The 12,524-nt window shown below is 52.4% G+C and overlaps 1 protein-coding gene across 4 annotated transcripts in view; it reads left to right on the top strand.

The window, feature by feature from the left end:
* The window catches only part of PFKFB1 (6-phosphofructo-2-kinase/fructose-2,6-biphosphatase 1), a 116,507-nt gene that overhangs the window by 79,143 nt on the left and 24,840 nt on the right, over nt 1–12,524 (top strand). For all 4 annotated transcript variants that reach the window (XM_069209367.1, XM_069209366.1, XM_069209368.1 and 1 more), the window contains one exon: nt 9,969–10,031. In XM_069209367.1, coding sequence (XP_069065468.1) covers nt 9,969–10,031 — 63 coding nt within the window. The remainder of the gene's footprint in view (nt 1–9,968; nt 10,032–12,524) is intronic.

Here is a 12,524-nt window from a genome sequence, read left to right as displayed (position 1 = left end):
TTGTGCCCTGCTTGCACCCAGTGTGCCACACACACCTTCCAGTCAACGCATGAATGTTCACTCTCACTTCCGGTAATCAATCTGTGCAGGCACTGCGTTCGTGTGGACTAGCACCTCCCCTTCCTGCACGCGGTGCATGCACCTCGCTCACAGTACTTACCTCTGGTGGGGACTGTGTACCTGCTGAGGGCCTAGTATGTAACATGTAATGAGGTACCTGCTCACTCCCTGTCACCCCTCACTAATTTCACAAAACATTCCTTCCAAACAAACCTTCCCTGGTGATGAGTACCAGAGACGTGAAACGACTTTAGTTTTAGTACAGAGATAGTGTACGTCAGTATTGTATTTACTCCTTTCAATAAACATATTCACACCTTTTGTGTCATAACAAACAGTGCATAATTTGTAAATAAAAGCGTGTCGGTGCTCAAAGCCCTCCTCTTAAACACACAGCTGCTGCAGTTAAATGTACGAACACGGAATACTGAGGCAGCGTAATCTTGAAGCCATCTTGGGCCTCTTTAATCCATGTACATGTACTCCCTGCCCCTTCAGCTCACTCTTGCAGCTTTCTGCTTTCTCCTATTGTGAAGCTTTTTCGTTTTTCTCTTCCTCCGTCTTTCCGTATGTGTCTTTTGCTCTCAGCAAGTGCTTGAGGCAGAAGAATAAGCCCCGGCCCTGAGAAATAAGTGCAACAAAGCAGATGAAACTGTGTTGGGGAATGTAGATCTCTTGTAAGTTGCCTTCTCGGGGTTCTGGTGACATGAAGTAGCTGCGCGACCTTCACCTGAGCCGTGTGTGACGTCACCAGACCCCTTGATGGCTCCACCTATAGGCTGCAGGTCAGGGGAGGAGCCAGGAGAGTAAGATCCTGCCACTGAGGTCCCTCAGCCGCCGGGGAGGGCCAGTGAGAACTGTCCACCCAAGGAACTCTCCCAAAGATTCCTCAATAACAACTCATGGTCTTAAAGGAATCCGGCCAGAAACTGCATTGACCCGGGTTCACTTCTTTCACTCTCTCTTTTTTCATTGTGTCCTTCTTTCATCCATCTTTCATTCCCGCTTTCTTTTCTTCTTTCCATTCTCCTTTCATTTCTTTTAGTCTTTTTCCATCTGTCCATCTTTTTTTGATTCCATCCCTCATTCTTTCTATCCTTTTTTATATTACTGTTTTCTTTCCATTCTTCTTTGTTTTTATTTTCTTGTTCCTTCCTTTCTTCCTATGATCCTCTTGTCCTTCATTCCATGATTTTCTTTTGTATTCCTTCCATTAGTTTCTCTTCTTCCTTCCATCTCCCATTTCTCCTTTTCATTATTTCAATCTATTTTCTTCCTCTCCATATTTCTTTCCCTCGTTGCAGTCTTATTTTAGTTATTTGTTCCTTGCATTTTTTTCTTGCTGTCCTTTCCATGCTTCATTGCATTTCTTTCCTTCCATCTTTGCGCCTTTCTTGCTTTTAATTTCCTTCCTTATTTTCATATTTCTTCTTTTGTGTTGTTTCCCATGGTGCTTCCTTTTTGTTTTCCATCTTTCTCTCCTGATTTGCATTCTATTCTCCTTCCTTCTTTCACACTCTCCCCCTCCAATTCCCTCTCACTTTTTTGTCTTTGCCATTTAAATACATTTTCTTTTCTCTCCCCTTTTGGCTTCCGTAGGAAGTCTTCATCCCTCACACCACAGCTTTGTCTTGGTGGCTCCTCTTGCCACACTGCAGCCACGTATCCAGGGTTAGGAGGGGCCATAAAACAATTATTTTTTCTCCAGTGGCCCCCGCTTAAGCTGGTAAGGCAGGTGCGTCACTACGCCCTTGCCGCAGGTACCCAGAGTCAAGATCTAGGGTCTGCTCCGTGTGCAGTGCTTTTGGCGGTGGGTCAGGGTCCTCCTGCATGTATGAAGTGTCCGTAACTCGCATTACAGCAGCAGAGCTGCTTCGGTATAAGTAGGCGTGAGGTGAGCACCCATGACGCGTGTCTGGGGCACATGTGGCAGAGACAGGTGGAGACCATGGCTTAAGGACACATGGGGAGGGCACGGGTGGTGAATGCGGGTGAGTGACCTAGAAGGGACAGGACTGGAAGGCATGAGACCTATGCAGTGGGCATAGACACGGACCAATGGGCCGTATGTAACCTGTGTAAGAGGTGCCCAGCAGGGCCTTTGTAGGGGGTTACAAGGTGCAGGCTCCTTTGGAGAGGGGTGCACAGGTCTCGGTGGCTTTCTGTAGGTAGGTGTACACAGTGCAGACCCGTTAGTAGAGGTGGCACTGCACGTGTTTTTAGAGTACCGGGGTGAACAGTGCAGGTCCGGTGAGGGTGCAGAATGTTGGCTTGCAGAAGAGAACACAGTGCAGGCCCCGATAGTAGAGCTCACAGTTCACTGTTTGTAGGGGGTGCGCAGTGCAGATCCTATCCCGGCTGTATAAATGAGCGCACAGTGCAGGCCCCACTAGTAGAGCTCACAGTTCATTGTTTGTAGGGGGCGCGCAGTGCAGATCCTATCCCGGCTGTATAAATGAGCGCGCAGTGCAGGGCCTGTTAGTAGAGCTCACAGTTCATTGTTTGTAGGGGGCGTGCAGTGCAGATCCTATCCCGGCTGCATAATTGAGCGCGCAGTGCAGGCCCTGGTAGTAGAGATCACAGGTCATTGTTTCTAGGGGGCGCGCAGTGCAGATCCTATCCCGGCTGTATAAATGAGCGCGCAGTGCAGGGCCTGTTAGTAGAGCTCACAGTTCATTGTTTGTAGGGGGCGTGCAGTGCAGATCCTATCCCGGCTGCATAATTGAGCGCGCAGTGCAGGCCCTGGTAGTAGAGCTCACATGTCATTGTTTCTAGGGGGCGCGCAGTGCAGATCCTATCCCGGCTGTATAAATGAGCGTGCAGTGCAGGCCCCGGTAGTAGAGCTCACAGTTCATTGTTTGTAGGGGGCGCGCAGTGCAGATCCTATCCCAGCTGTATAAAAGAGCGCACAGTTCAGACCCTGGTAGTAGAGCTCACAGTTCATTGTTTGTAGGGGGCACGCAGTGCAGATCCTATCCCGGCTTTATAAATGAGCGCGCAGTGCAGGCCCCGGCAGTAGAACTCACAGTTCATTGTTTCAATGGGGTGTGCAGTGCAGATCCTTTCCCGGCTGTATAAATGAGCGCGCAGTGCAGGCCCCGGTAGTAGAGTTCACAGTTCATTGTTTGTAGGGGGCGCGCAGTGCAGATCCTATCCCGGCCGTATAAATGAGCGCGCAGTGCAGGCCCCGGTAGTAGAGCTCACAGTTCATTGTTTGTAGGGGGCACGCAGTGCAGATCCTATCCTGGCTGTATAAATGAGCGCACAGTGCAGGCCCCACTAGTAGAGCTCACAGTTCATTGTTTCTAGGGGGCGCGCAGTGCAGATCCTATCCCGGCTGCATAAATAAGCCCGCAGTGCAGGCCCTGGTAGTAGAGCTCACAGTTCATTGTTTCTATGGCACGTGCAGTGCAGATCCTATCCCGGCTGTATAAATGAGCGTGCAGTGCAGGCCCCGGTAGTAGAGCTCACAGGTCATTGTTTCTAGGGGGGGCGCAGTGCAGATCCTATCCCGGCTGTATAAATGAGCGTGCAGTGCAGGCCCCGGTAGTAGAGCTCACAGTTCATTGTTTCTACGGGGTGCGCAGTGCAGATCCTATCTTAGCTATATAAATGAGCGCGTAGTGCAGGCCCGGTAGTAGAGCTCACAGTTCATTGTTTCTAGGGGGCGCGCAGTGCAGATCCTATCCTGGCTGTATAAATGAGCGCGCAGTGCAGGCCCGGTAGTAGAGCTCACAGTTCATTGTTTCTAGGGGGCGCGCAGTGCAGATCCTATCCTGGCTGTATAAATGAGCGTGCAGTGCAGGCCCCGGTAGTAGAGCTCACAGTTCATTGTTTCTATGGCGCGTGCAGTGCAGGCCCCGGTAGTAGAGCTCACAGGTCATTGTTTCTAGGGGGCGCGCAGTGCAGATCCTATCCCGGCTGTATAAATGAGCGTGCAGTGCAGGCCCCGGTAGTAGAGCTCACAGGTCATTGTTTCTAGGGGGCGCGCAGTGAAGATCCTATCCCGGCTGTATAAATGAGCGTGCACTGCAGGCCCCGGTAGTAGAGCTCACAGTTCATTGTTTCTACGGGGCGCGCATTGCAGATCCTATCCTGGCTGTATAAATGAGCGTGCAGTGCAGGCCCCGGTAGTAGAGCTCACAGTTCATTGTTTCTACGGGGCGCGCAGTGCAGATCCTATCCCGGCTGTATAAATGAGCGCACAGTGCAGGGCTTGTTAGTAGAGCTCACAGTTCATTGTTTGTAGGGGGCGTGCAGTGCAGATCCTATCCCGGCTGCATAATTGAGCGCGCAGTGCAGGCCCTGGTAGTAGAGCTCACAGGTCATTGTTTCTAGGGGGCACGCAGTGCAGATCCTATCCCGGCTGTATAAATGAGCGCGCAGTGCAGGGCCTGTTAGTAGAGCTCACAGTTCATTGTTTGTAGGGGGCGTGCAGTGCAGATCCTATCCCGGCTGCATAATTGAGCGCGCAGTGCAGGCCCTGGTAGTAGAGCTCACATGTCATTGTTTCTAGGGGGCGCGCAGTGCAGATCCTATCCCGGCTGTATTAATGAGCGTGCAGTGCAGGCCCCGGTAGTAGAGCTCACAGTTCATTGTTTGTAGGGGGCGCGCAGTGCAGATCCTATCCCAGCTGTATAAATGAGCGCACAGTTCAGACCCTGGTAGTAGAGCTCACAGTTCATTGTTTGTAGGGGGCACGCAGTGCAGATCCTATCCCGGCTTTATAAATGAGCGGGCAGTGCAGGCCCCGGCAGTAGAACTCACAGTTCATTGTTTCAATGGGGTGTGCAGTGCAGATCCTTTCCCGGCTGTATAAATGAGCGCGCAGTGCAGGCCCCGGTAGTAGAGTTCACAGTTCATTGTTTGTAGGGGGCGCGCAGTGCAGATCCTATCCCGGCTGTATAAATGAGCGCGCAGTGCAGGCCCCGGTAGTAGAGCTCACAGTTCATTGTTTGTAGGGGGCACGCAGTGCAGATCCTATCCTGGCTGTATAAATGAGCGCACAGTGCAGGCCCCACTAGTAGAGCTCACAGTTCATTGTTTCTAGGGGGCGCGCAGTGCAGATCCTATCCCGGCTGCATAAATAAGCCCGCAGTGCAGGCCCTGGTAGTAGAGCTCACAGTTCATTGTTTCTATGGCACGTGCAGTGCAGATCCTATCCCAGCTGTATAAATGAGCGTGCAGTGCAGGCCCCGGTAGTAGAGCTCACAGGTCATTGTTTCTAGGGGGCGCGCAGTGCAGATCCTATCCCGGCTGTATAAATGAGCGTGCAGTGCAGGCCCCGGTAGTAGAGCTCACAGTTCATTGTTTCTACGGGGTGCGCAGTGCAGATCCTATCTTAGCTGTATAAATGAGCGCGTAGTGCAGGCCCGGTAGTAGAGCTCACAGTTCATTGTTTCTAGGGGGCGCGCAGTGCAGATCCTATCCTGGCTGTATAAATGAGCGCGCAGTGCAGGCCCGGTAGTAGAGCTCACAGTTCATTGTTTCTAGGGGGCGCGCAGTGCAGATCCTATCCTGGCTGTATAAATGAGCGTGCAGTGCAGGCCCCACTAGTAGAGCTCACAGTTCATTGTTTGTAGGGGGCGCGCAGTGCAGATCCTATCCCGGCTGTATAAATGAGCGCGCAGTGCTGGGCCTGTTAGTAGAGCTCACAGTTCATTGTTTGTAGGGGGCGTGCAGTGCAGATCCTATCCCGGCTGCATAATTGAGCGCGCAGTGCAGGCCCTGGTAGTAGAGCTCACAGGTCATTGTTTCTAGGGGGCGCGCAGTGCAGATCCTATCCCGGCTGTATAAATGAGCGCGCAGTGCAGAGCCTGTTAGTAGAGCTCACAGTTCATTGTTTGTAGGGGGCGTGCAGTGCAGATCCTATCCCGGCTGCATAATTGAGCGCGCAGTGCAGGCCCTGGTAGTAGAGCTCACATGTCATTGTTTCTAGGGGGCGCGCAGTGCAGATCCTATCCCGGCTGTATAAATGAGCGTGCAGTGCAGGCCCCGGTAGTAGAGCTCACAGTTCATTGTTTGTAGGGGGCGCGCAGTGCAGATCCTATCCCAGCTGTATAAATGAGCGCACAGTTCAGACCCTGGTAGTAGAGCTCACAGTTCATTGTTTGTAGGGGGCACGCAGTGCAGATCCTATCCCGGCTTTATAAATGAGCGCGCAGTGCAGGCCCTGGCAGTAGAACTCACAGTTCATTGTTTCAATGGGGTGTGCAGTGCAGATCCTTTCCCAGCTGTATAAATGAGCGCGCAGTGCAGGCCCCGGTAGTAGAGTTCACAGTTCATTGTTTGTAGGGGGCGCGCAGTGCAGATCCTATCCCGGCCGTATAAATGAGCGCGCAGTGCAGGCCCCGGTAGTAGAGCTCACAGTTCATTGTTTGTAGGGGGCACGCAGTGCAGATCCTATCCTGGCTGTATAAATGAGCGCACAGTGCAGGCCCCACTAGTAGAGCTCACAGTTCATTGTTTCTAGGGGGCGCGCAGTGCAGATCCTATCCCGGCTGCATAAATAAGCCCGCAGTGCAGGCCCTGGTAGTAGAGCTCACAGTTCATTGTTTCTATGGCACGTGCAGTGCAGATCCTATCCCGGCTGTATAAATGAGCGTGCAGTGCAGGCCCCAGTAGTAGAGCTCACAGGTCATTGTTTCCAGGGGGCGCGCAGTGCAGATCCTATCCCGGCTGTATAAATGAGCGTGCAGTGCAGGCCCCGGTAGTAGAGCTCACAGTTCATTGTTTCTACGGGGTGCGCAGTGCAGATCCTATCTTAGCTATATAAATGAGCGCGTAGTGCAGGCCCGGTAGTAGAGCTCACAGTTCATTGTTTCTAGGGGGCGCGCAGTGCAGATCCTATCCTGGCTGTATAAATGAGCGCGCAGTGCAGGCCCGGTAGTAGAGCTCACAGTTCATTGTTTCTAGGGGGCGCGCAGTGCAGATCCTATCCTGGCTGTATAAATGAGCGTGCAGTGCAGGCCCCGGTAGTAGAGCTCACAGTTCATTGTTTCTATGGCGCGTGCAGTGCAGATCCTATCCTGGCTGTATAAATGAGCGTGCAGTGCAGGCCCCGGTAGTAGAGCTCACAGGTCATTGTTTCTAGGGGGCGCGCAGTGCAGATCCTATCCCGGCTGTATAAATGAGCGTGCAGTGCAGGTCCCGGTAGTAGAGCTCACAGGTCATTGTTTCTAGGGGGCGCGCAGTGCAGATCCTATCCCGGCTGTATAAATGAGCGTGCACTGCAGGCCCCGGTAGTAGAGCTCACAGTTCATTGTTTCTACGGGGCGCGCAGTGCAGATCCTATCCTGGCTGTATAAATGAGCGTGCAGTGCAGGCCCCGGTAGTAGAGCTCACAGTTCATTGTTTCTACGGGGCGCGCAGTGCAGATCCTATCCCGGCTGTATAAATGAGCGCGCAGTGCAGGGCTTGTTAGTAGAGCTCACAGTTCATTGTTTGTAGGGGGCGTGCAGTGCAGATCCTATCCCGGCTGCATAATTGAGCGCGCAGTGCAGGCCCTGTTAGTAGAGCTCACAGGTCATTGTTTCTAGGGGGCGCGCAGTGCAGATCCTATCCCGGCTCTATAAATGAGCGCGCAGTGCAGGGCCTGTTAGTAGAGCTCACAGTTCATTGTTTGTAGGGGGCGTGCAGTGCAGATCCTATCCCGGCTGCATAATTGAGCGCGCAGTGCAGGCCCTGGTAGTAGAGCTCACATGTCATTGTTTCTAGGGGGTGCGCAGTGCAGATCCTATCCCGGCTGTATAAATGAGCGTGCAGTGCAGGCCCCGGTAGTAGAGCTCACAGTTCATTGTTTGTAGGGGGCGCGCAGTGCAGATCCTATCCCAGCTGTATAAATGAGCGCACAGTTCAGACCCTGGTAGTAGAGCTCACAGTTCATTGTTTGTAGGGGGCACGCAGTGCAGATCCTATCCCGGCTTTATAAATGAGCGCGCAGTGCAGGCCCCGGCAGTAGAACTCACAGTTCATTGTTTCAATGGGGTGTGCAGTGCAGATCCTTTCCCGGCTGTATAAATGAGCGCGCAGTGCAGGCCCCGGTAGTAGAGTTCACAGTTCATTGTTTGTAGGGGGGGCGCAGTGCAGATCCTATCCCGGCTGTATAAATGAGCGCGCAGTGCAGGCCCCGGTAGTAGAGCTCACAGTTCATTGTTTGTAGGGGGCACGCAGTGCAGATCCTATCCTGGCTGTATAAATGAGCGCACAGTGCAGGCCCCACTAGTAGAGCTCACAGTTCATTGTTTCTAGGGGGCGCGCAGTGCAGATCCTATCCCGGCTGCATAAATAAGCCCACATTGCAGGCCCTGGTAGTAGAGCTCACAGTTCATTGTTTCTATGGCACGTGCAGTGCAGATCCTATCCCGGCTGTATAAATGTGCGTGCAGTGCAGGCCCCGGTAGTAGAGCTCACAGTTCATTGTTTGTAGGGGGCACGCAGTGCAGATCCTATCCTGGCTGTATAAATGAGCGCACAGTGCAGGCCCCACTAGTAGAGCTCACAGTTCATTGTTTCTAGGGGGCGCGCAGTGCAGATCCTATCCCGGCTGCATAAATAAGCCCGCAGTGCAGGCCCTGGTAGTAGAGCTCACAGTTCATTGTTTCTATGGCACGTGCAGTGCAGATCCTATCCCGGCTGTATAAATGTGCGTGCAGTGCAGGCCCCGGTAGTAGAGCTCACAGGTCATTGTTTCTAGGGGGCGCGCAGTGCAGATCCTATCCCGGCTGTATAAATGAGCGTGCAGTGCAGGCCCCGGTAGTAGAGCTCACAGTTCATTGTTTCTACGGGGTGCGCAGTGCAGATTCTATCTTAGCTGTATAAATGAGCGCGTAGTGCAGGCCCGGTAGTAGAGCTCACAGTTCATTGTTTCTAGGGGGCGCGCAGTGCAGATCCTATCCTGGCTGTATAAATGAGCGCGCAGTGCAGGCCCGGTAGTAGAGCTCACAGTTCATTGTTTCTAGGGGGCGCGCAGTGCAGATCCTATCCTGGCTGTATAAATGAGCGTGCAGTGCAGGCCCCGGTAGTAGAGCTCACAGTTCATTGTTTCTATGGCGCGTGCAGTGCAGATCCTATCCTGGCTGTATAAATGAGCGTGCAGTGCAGGCCCCGGTAGTAGAGCTCACAGGTCATTGTTTCTAGGGGGCGCGCAGTGCAGATCCTATCCCGGCTGTATAAATGAGCGTGCAGTGCAGGCCCCGGTAGTAGAGCTCACAGGTCATTGTTTCTAGGGGGCGCGCAGTGCAGATCCTATCCCGGCTGTATAAATGAGCGTGCACTGCAGGCCCCGGTAGTAGAGCTCAAAGTTCATTGTTTCTACGGGGCGCGCAGTGCAGATCCTATCCTGGCTGTATAAATGAGCGTGCAGTGCAGGCCCCGGTAGTAGAGCTCACAGTTCATTTTTTCTACAGGGCGCACAGTGCAGATCCTATCCTGGCTGTATAAATGAGCGTGCAGTGCAGGCCCCGGTAGTAGAGCTCACAGTTCATTGTTTCTAGGGGGCGCGCAGTGCAGATCCTATCCCGGCTGTATAAATGAGCGCGCAGTGCAGGCCCGGTAGTAGAGTTCACAGGTCATTGTTTCTAGGGGGCGTGCAGTGCAGATCCTATCCCGGCTGTATAAATGAGCGTGCAGTGCAGGCCCCGGTATTAGAGCTCACAGTTCATTGCTTGTAGAGGGCACGCAGTGCAGATCCTATCCCGGCTGTATAAACGAGCACACAGTGCAGGCTCTGTAGTAAAGCTCTTAGTGCAGTTTCTTATAGGCTTGTGGGTTGGGTAGGGGTTCACAATGCATGTCCTGTGGGAGTGTTGGCTTTGAAAAGGTGTACAAGGGTGAATCTGGTGTGTGGGGTCATGGTAAGGGCATCCCTGGAACTTACCTAACCACTATTTTCCTTTCTTCCCCTTCAGAGGAGCTGCCCTACCTCAAGTGTCCCCTGCACACAGTGCTGAAGCTCACACCAGTGGCTTACGGTGAGTGACCAACATTCACAAGTAAAACTCACATCACAGAAAATAGCACCACTGAACACGGGCCACACCAAGGGAGGAGGCAGTCATTCACAAGGGAGGCAGAGAAATGGCCTTGCCTCAGCCTAACATCTGACTGACTCTCTACATGGCCTACTGGCCTCTCATGAAAACTTATAATTTCCTGTAGGCTGGTTCTCCACTGGGGAACCTCTCTCCCCCTGTCTAGGGTGGTTTCCCTCCTTCTCCGAGGGCATCTTGCCTTGGTCTAATCGCAGGATGTTGTTGCTTGCTCCTTCCCTGCACTGGAAGAGCAGCCTGTCCTATGTCCAAATCCCTCCCACTCCTTGCCGAGGAGGGTAACCTCCCACAGCACTTCTGGTCGAGTGGTGCTTCTGTGCTCCCAGGAGACTCCTCTCTCTGTCCTAGGACTCAGGTGGTGAACAATCTTGCAGACACGGGAGCAGTATCTTTCAGTGGTGCATACTCGGGGCTGCAGACGCGCAGCTCCTGCAAGGGAAGAACCGGCTGCGGAGCTGGTCTGGGCCCAAGAGACACACAGGCCCTGGAGGGTGCCCAGCGCCACCTTTCCTTTCTCGTCCTGGATACTGAGGGTGCACAGGATCCACAGACCTACCCAGAAGATGCTGATGCCCACATCACTCATCCCGCCCTTTGAGTGTATGGGGACAATACATGGTTCCCTAAAGCACCCACCTGTCCAGTCACAAGCTCTTTGGGTACGGTTGTGGACTGGCCCGGTCAGTATCTCCCCTCTTTGAAGTTTATGGCTGACACCCCATGTTTCAGACCCCCCCCCCCCCACACCCAACGTCCACCATTGAGCAAGACCTCACAGTGTTTTGCATCTTACACTTATCGAAGAGGATTGCGGTGAGGAGTGACTGCATCAGATCCACATCCTTGAGAAAAGCACAGTGGTGCAGAGTAGCTTGGGAGTGAGTGCAGTGGAATAGAGCGCACTGGTTTTGAGTTAAGGGTGTAGAGTGCAGTGGTGCAGAATAGATTAGCATGGAGTGATGCAGAGTGTAATTGCTTACCTGTGCATTGGTGTAGAGTGCTGCAGAGTGCAGTGGCACAGAGTAGAATAAGGTGGCGTAGAGTGCAGAGCGGCGTGGAGTTCAGTTTTGTAGAGTGCAGTGGTGCTGAGTAGTGTAGAGCAGCACAGACAGCAGTGGCACAGAGTGCAGAGTAGAATGCAGTGGTGTAGAGTGCAGTGACAGAGAGCGATGGTGTAGCATGCAGTGGTGTAGAGTACAGTGGTGTAGAGTGCCGTGGAATTCAGTGGCAGAGAGTGCAGTTTTTTAGAGTGTCAGAGTGGAGTGGCGTAGAGTGCAGTTGTGTAGAGAATAGTGTTTCAGAGTGGGGTATATTGGTGTAGGGTGCAGTGGCGAACAGTGCATTGGTTTTGAGTAAAGTGTCATTGGAGGTAGGTGCAGGGATTTGGAGTAGAGGAGAGTGTAGCAGATGCAGTGGAAGAGTTCAGTGGCAGAGAGTGCAGTGTTGCAGAGTAGACTGTAATAGAGGGAAGCGGTGTACCATAGAGTGGTGTACAGTGGCATAGAGTGCAGTGGCGCAGAGTAGGATAGAGTGGCAATGAGTGCAATGACAGAATACCATGGCACAGAGTACAGTGGCATAGAGTGCAGTGATACAGAGTGCAGTGGTGTATAGTGCAGTGGCGCAGAATAGAGTAGAATGGTGTAGAGTGTTTCAGAGTGGTGCACGGTAAAGTATAGTAGTGTAGAGTATAGTGGCATAGAGTGCAGTGGCACACAATAGAGTAGAGTTGTGTACTGGCGTGCAGTGGCACAGAGTAGATTGGTGTGGAGTGGTGTACAGTAGTGTAGTCGATTAGAGTGGTGTACAGTAAAATGGTAGAGAGTGCACTGGTGTAGAGCTGAATGGTACAGAGTAGAGTGGCACAGAGAGGAGTGGTGTAGAGCGCAGTGACGAAGAGTGCAGTCATGCATAGTGGAGTAGTGTGAGGTAAAGTGCATTGGCATTGAGTGCTTTCGAGTGGAGTGGGGCAGAGTGCAGTGAAATATCTATGGTGTGCAGTGGTGCAGAGTAAAGTGAAGTATTTAAGGTGTGGAGTGGTGCAGAGTAAAGTGGTTCAGCGTAGAGAGCAGTCATGCATAGTGGAGTAGTGTGAGGTAAAGTGCAGTGATACAGAGTGCAGTGGTGTATAGTGCAGTGGCGCAGAATAGAGTAGAATGGTGTAGAGTGTTTCAGAGTGGTGCACGGTAAAGTATAGTAGTGTAGAGTATAGTGGCATAGAGTGCAGTGGCACACAATAGAGTAGAGTTGTGTACTGGCGTGCAGTGGCACAGAGTAGATTGGTGTGGAGTGGTGTACAGTAGTGTAGTCGATTAGAGTGGTGTACAGTAAAATGGTAGAGAGTGCACTGGTGTAGAGCTGAATGGTACAGAGTAGAGTGGCACAGAGAGGAGTGGTGTAGAGCGCAGTGACGAA

The sequence above is a fragment of the Pleurodeles waltl genome, chromosome 10, assembly GCF_031143425.1.
Source record: "Pleurodeles waltl isolate 20211129_DDA chromosome 10, aPleWal1.hap1.20221129, whole genome shotgun sequence".
Classification (NCBI taxonomy): Eukaryota; Metazoa; Chordata; class Amphibia; order Caudata; family Salamandridae; genus Pleurodeles; species Pleurodeles waltl.
The sequence above is the reverse complement of the archived record's forward strand: the minus strand, read 5'-3'. Positions and strand labels throughout refer to the sequence as shown.